At 46.4% G+C, this 6,192-nt stretch overlaps 1 protein-coding gene across 1 annotated transcript; it reads right to left on the bottom strand.

The window, feature by feature from the left end:
- Positions 1-462: 462 nt before the first annotated feature.
- Positions 463-5,863, bottom strand: LOC123165557 (bZIP transcription factor 46). The gene is made up of 4 exons (XM_044583224.1): positions 4,676-5,863; positions 3,961-4,032; positions 3,165-3,194; positions 463-965 (listed from the first exon to the last, which is right to left on the bottom strand). The coding sequence occupies exons 1-4, from the start codon at positions 5,528-5,530 to the stop codon at positions 885-887; spliced, it is 1,038 nt and encodes a 345-aa protein (XP_044439159.1). The 5' UTR covers positions 5,531-5,863; the 3' UTR covers positions 463-884.
- Between the last annotated feature and the right edge of the window lie 329 nt (positions 5,864-6,192).

Genomic DNA, 6,192 nt, shown 5'->3' with positions numbered 1-6,192 from the left:
AAAAATAACAAAGGAAAGGGCGCTTAAGGTGCGGAATAGGACTTTGGCCACTATAAGCGCCAAACAAGATCCGTTGGGCAGCGGTTTGAAGGTGACGTGATGAGAAGAACACAGTATGCAACAATTGCAAGCGATAGGTTTGGGGATCAGCATGCCTGTCCCGTAGATTAGTATTGGTTTGATAAAAGCACAGGCACCTCCTTCTAATAAAAGCACAGGCACAGGCCAACTAGTGTGGTCCGTGAGTGCCCTTAACTGACCTCCAGGGCAAAGTAGCTAGTAACATCAATGTCGCAACCAACAAAGAAGGATGAGCTCTTCAGTTCATCCTGGTGCGGCGTGCGCATCCCAACAGCGACGCTTCAGCGTGCGCATCGAGCAGCAGCGCCGCCCAGAGAGTGGACTGTAAACTCAAACCCAGGAGTTTCCTCCACTGTGACGCCGCCCAGAAAACGGCAACTGTAAGCTAAAACCACAGCCAGATCAGCGAAACCAAATGGCTCCACCGCTGGTCCACCACGGTGGTAATCACTCAGCTATCACAGAACTGGCATCGCAGCTCAACATCATACAGAACAGCTGCGTTCAGCGACGACATTAAACGGCACGCATGACGATCTCGCCACACGCAGATAGATAGGGAGTTAAACAGATTAGATACTTTGCTTTTTGTTCATTTTGAAAGCAGCAAAGCTAGAGACCTAGGACTTAAATTGTCACCCAGGAACCAACTAAAGAAACCGAACGACCGCCGCAGGAGCAGCAGGAAAGCGGCGGTCTACGGGGGCAGCTGGAGACTCCGGCTTCCGCTGATATGTACACTGGTTGTTCATCTAAGGAAGCCAGACGTCCCAGCTGCTGTCAAGGTTGTATTGAGCTTCGGGCTACCATGGACCCGTCAGTGTTCGTCGCAAGCAAAATCTCTTTGCCTTTGGTCCAAGCTGCTTTTCGATCCTCTCTATAACCTGCAAAATCCATTCACAAGTGAACTGGGTGAGCGACAGGATGTCAAAAGAGAACCTCTTTTTGAATTAAAGTGGAACACAGAAAAATCATGTGACGAATGAGTTTCATCCAAATAGATTAAAGACATGTCCATGCGTGAAAAGAACATGGTGCGACAACTTCTTGAAAGTTCCACTGACAAAGTTGTCAGCATAAATGTTTAGTTGATATGCATACGGTACTGCTGCAAAACTGTGGGTTTTCAGATAGCACAGCTGACCATTAGCATCTTAAGCAATAGAGACACTGATTTTGGTAGCCAAGCCCCCCTCCTCCAAAATCACAAATAAATCCAGACCTGTGTGGATTGTCTGGGAGACTAACTCTTGTAAAATATGGGTGACTCAACTCTTTATTTACCATTAACAAACCAGTGGCTACACTTAATTCACCCTATCTCTTCTCTACTAAGGACATCCTAGTCTTCACCATGGCATGTTAGGTTATGAAAGCTTATGCCATGAGGAGGCTCTGCTGGATCTCTATTTAGTGTCACCATGTGGCAGAAGCCAAACCCTCAACTGCAAAAAACTTTATGGTAAAAATCTTCCCTAAAAATGTCACTATCAAATTCTAGAGTCCTCTAAAGTCTAAACTATCTCTGCCATTCTCCATCTCTTGCAGGAACTACCAAAATATCTTTGCCTTGTAAAACTCCAAAACCTTCTACACGTCATGAGAAACATCGTGTTTTTGGACATTTTCTCAGTTCCGGTAGGTAGGTTACACAGAAAGCATATAGTGAAACAATAGACCTAAATTATCTACAACACAGTACTACTTCAGGGAGAACTGTAGGACAGACAAATAATATGTTGGCTTCCTATGAAATCTGAGATTTGCACGCCTGTGCACATCTCTTATTAAATAAATCACACGAGATGCTATGCTGCTGTCAAGTAGCTCATACTTGGCGGAGTTTGGGCCGATCATAGCTGGAGGTCATCATCAGTTTATCACCAAACAGAACATATGGCGAATGTTAGTTTTAATCTCCAGATTAGAATGGTTCATAGTTTGTGTTTTTCAGTTTTTTACACACAATGTATCAATACAGAAGCAAACTCCTGTTTCGAAACAAGTAGTATTAGGACTTTTCTTATCTTTAGGGGGCTTCCTGTTTCGAAACAAGCGGTATTAGGACTTTTCTTATCTTTAGGGTGTCTTGCAAGCTTGAGACCTAAGGTGGCATCAAATAAGAGTTGACAGCTGAGATATCCTTCGCTAGATGAGGACCAGCAAAAAAGCACTGACATTTTATCCGAGCATGGCCCTCTTGGCTTGTTTGTGCCCAGGTTTATGGAACTTCGGAATAATGGCTTATTTCAAATGTTCTGTTGTAACTTAAGTCCTACAATCTCTTAATGCTCCTAGATAATGGCAATAGAACTTTTGAATCTTAAACAGAACCACCAAGGCAAAGAGTAGTAGTTGACATCAAAAGAGTCAAGAGTGCAACTGCCAATCGCCCAAGATATTTAAACTATGTCTATTTGTTAGGCTGTATATTGGACATATTCTCAAACTAGGTACCCTCACCAGTTACTGGAAAAACTGAGTTTAAGGCTGAGAACAGGACCAATGAACAATAAGGGTTTTTTGTATTATAATCCGAGTCACTTGGAAACATTTTCCTAACCCCAGGTTGAAATCCAATCAGTCATCTCCACATTTCTTGATGCTACATCAAATGAATTTCCCATGGCTTACTTTGGAACTAGTACTTTATAAGTTGCCGATATCTAAACCAATATTAAAACAAGTGTCTTTCAAATCCAACTCACAGCCATCCAGACACGAAGTTTTGGAATAACAGGTTGAGCAAACATGCATATTTTATATATAAAAGCTTTTGAATGTATGCAGCTATGCATGCATGACTAATACGGCTGTCATTGTGGGCACCTTGCACCTTAGTATCAACAATGTATGAGGCTAACAGGCTAGATAGATGAACCTATGGAAAACCATCTTGCGCTACTTTGCAATTCAACCAACAAAAACTGTAGTTTGCAGCAGTGATAAATCCAAATAGACGAAGAGCATTAGTGATCAGAATGAGATGTAAATAACAAGACAGCATGGTACTACTTCCACAACAATCAGACCAAACGCAATGGATATTAGTAACAAAAAATATTTTCTGCAAATGGTATTACCTCATCCTTTTGCTTCTGTAGCATTTCCACCTGTGTATTAAAAGCATAACAAAAGTGAATATAGCTCTTTAAAGCATTAATCAGAAATTCAGAAGGAAAATCTATGACAACTTAATGTAACCAGCAGATCTAAACTGTAAAGTCCACAACTTTATGTTGAAGTTAAACAAAAATGTTCATTCATTTTCTCAAATCAAAGAAGTGATAACTAAAATGTTAAGTATGTGATAACTAACAACATATAGATATCGCAAGACATGCATGTGAAACATAGGGAACCTCAAGTTCTATTAACCACACAAAATATGATACAGTGTGGAATGCATATTTCATAATTAACAGATAGCAATCTGCTAGTAACAACAGTAGAGTGCACCAAAGATGAGTAGAAGTAGCAAATTTTGCAAGGCATAGTAGCCAAAACAACAATGTTACGAAATTGATTTAACATGAGAATATTTAAATTTACAAGGATTATTTTTATGCAGCCTCCAACGATTATCAAGTCATAGTCAAGTCAGTCAATGCTATGCAAAACATATACCAGAAAGACAAGACATTAAAAAAAAAGCTGGTGGTGACAACAATCACGACTCATGACAGCAATAAGCATCATTTGGGGAGAACTAAAAAAGCATAGATACCAACCATCCAGACAAATATGTCAATTGCAGCAAGAAATATTAGAACTGTCTGGAGTCAAGAAATCAACTAAGTACTACTAACTGATTACATGAATTGCAAGGTTAGTAAATAAACAATGTGCATATAGTCATGAAAGCAATTTTAAGTAGACCTGTTTTTTCTGCAATGCCTCATTGTTCTCCTTCAGTTTTGCTACCTCGGCTTCCAACTCCATTATATAAGCCTGCCATACGTCAGAAGGTCCAAACTTAAGTGTATACAAACTGTGATATGGTTAAATGACAACAATAAATGGAATCATCTGAAACTATTTGCCATCGGTCAGATCTATCAAACATAGCTTGTTGTGCTCACAACATATAATTTTATAGGCTAGAAATGCTGCATAAAGAGGCATATTATGCCACCTCCTTAGCCTGAGACAAAATTCACCATAGAGTAACTACACTTCTCATCCTCCTCCCTACCATCGCGATAGATGGAAGAGATGAGAAGACCCACAATGCTGCAATGCTTACAATTCATTTCCGGAATGAACAAAGTTATCCACTATCTTCCTGAATCTGAGAGGGTCAACTTGAATGACGATCCGCATAGATTCTTCTCATCTTGGGTTTCACACTGTTTAACAACTCCAACTTGCTATTTGCAGGGGCTACTCAGGGATAAACTATTATCTAACAGCTAAAATTGAAGTGTCAGATCACATCAACGAATAAAGTACAACAACATGACCGAGGGGCATACCCAATATAGACACCCTGCGAACCTGGGTTCGGGTTCAGATAACATTTCAGATTAGTTAAGCAAAAGGCGTATGATGAATGGATAGGTACACCACTGAGGCTGAAGAACGAGAGCTTCACCTGCTTCCTCTGGCGGGACCTGGCGGCGGACTCCCGGTTCTTGATCATGCGCCTCTGCCGCCTCTCGACCACCTTCTCGACGGTAGGCCCCTTCCTCGCCCTCGTCACGGTGTCGAAGGGATACGGCACCGGCGACAGCGACGAGAGATCCCCGCCCTCCATCTTCCCGAACCCGTTCAGCACGCCGGGCGTGGTCGGCGCCGCCACCGTCATCGGCACGCCAGGCCCCTGCCCGACGACTCCGTGCACCACCGCGTTCGCCACCTGCATGGTCGGCGCGACCACATTGCCCTGGGGGAACAGAGCCTGCGCCCGCGCCGGCACCACGACGGTCTGGCCCCCCATGTCCTCCCGCACCACGCCGGCGCGCACCAGGAACTCCTCCAGCGTCATCCGCCCCAGGGTCTGCTGCCGCTGCGCCTGGGCCTCCGCCTGCGCCTGAGCCTGCACCTGCGCCGGCGCCGGCGCGGGGGCCGCCGGCGGCTCCTCGTCGCAGAAGCCCATGATGTCGCGCCAGACCTCGTCCACCGTCATCTGGCTGAGCGTGCGGGGCAGCGTCATGGAGCCCTGGCGCAGGATGGCCTGCTGCTGCGGCTGCAGCGGCTGCGGCGGCGGCTGGGGCAGGGCGTCGACATTGGACGCCGGGGCGGCCGTGGTGGCCGGCGTCAGGGTGGCCGCGATGGCGTTGGACTCCTCGGCCGTCCAGATGTTGCGGAGCAGCTCGTCCATGTTCATGGACCCGAAGTCCTTGCCGGCGCCGCCGAGCGCGCTCTGGAACTCGTCGAAGGTGAGCGAGTAGATCGACCCCTGCCTGGCCAGCGCGCCGGCCCCGCCGCTCCCTCCCGGCATCTCCATCCCTCCTCCTCCTCACACACCCCCCACACCAAATTCCCCCAAGATCTCTCTCACCAGCAGCGAAAAATTCCTCCGGCGACTCTATCCCACAAAGGCGACCGACAAAGAAGGCAAGGGAGGGGGGGCTGGGCTTATAAACAAGGGGGCGGGCGACAGGCGGGAGAGTGTGATTAGCCGGCGGTATAATACCCGAATTAGCAAGGGGAAATCTATCTAGTTTACAGAAAGGCGAGATTTTTGGTTTAGAATAGGCGGAGCGGGGGGGAGGGGAGCATCGGGGGGCGTGCTGGTGCGGAGTTGGTGCGGCTTTGCGGGAGGCGATCGCGGCGGCGAGGTGGGGGGAGGGACAGGTGTCGCCTCGGGGCCATTAAAGTGGCTGCGGCCGGAGCGCGACAAGCCGGTCAGAGGATTGGGTTACTGCCCCCACCGGTCAGTCATTCCACTCCGCGCACACACCCGCTCTACACAGAAAATAGAAATTCAGGGCTGCCATGGGTTTTCTTGGAAAAAAAATTATTGCAGAAAATAAACTGCCCCCTCTTGTGGATTAAAGGGGTCTTATCTCTATTTTTTTCTTATATTATCCCCACCGAATTGCGACGGAAACGTGTGCGTGAATCACGTGGCAAAGCCGCATACTATGGGCTGGTTTAATTGAGCAT

This window comes from Triticum aestivum, chromosome 7D, assembly GCF_018294505.1.
Source record: "Triticum aestivum cultivar Chinese Spring chromosome 7D, IWGSC CS RefSeq v2.1, whole genome shotgun sequence".
NCBI lineage: Eukaryota > Viridiplantae > Streptophyta > Magnoliopsida > Poales > Poaceae > Triticum > Triticum aestivum.
This window is presented reverse-complemented; position numbering and strand designations above follow the sequence as displayed.

Excerpts from the sequence above, each read along its gene's own strand:
- LOC123165557 (XM_044583224.1), bottom strand. The coding sequence starts at position 5,530 with ATGGAGATGCCGGGAGGGAGCGGCGGGGCCGGCGCGCTGGCCAGGCAG. Across the intron at positions 4,033-4,675 it reads GGTCCCGCCAGAGGAAGCAG|GCTTATATAATGGAGTTGGA; the intron begins GTGAAGCTCTCG and ends GACGTATGGCAG. Across the intron at positions 966-3,164 it reads TACAGAAGCAAAAGGATGAG|GTTATAGAGAGGATCGAAAA; the intron begins GTAATACCATTT and ends TGGATTTTGCAG.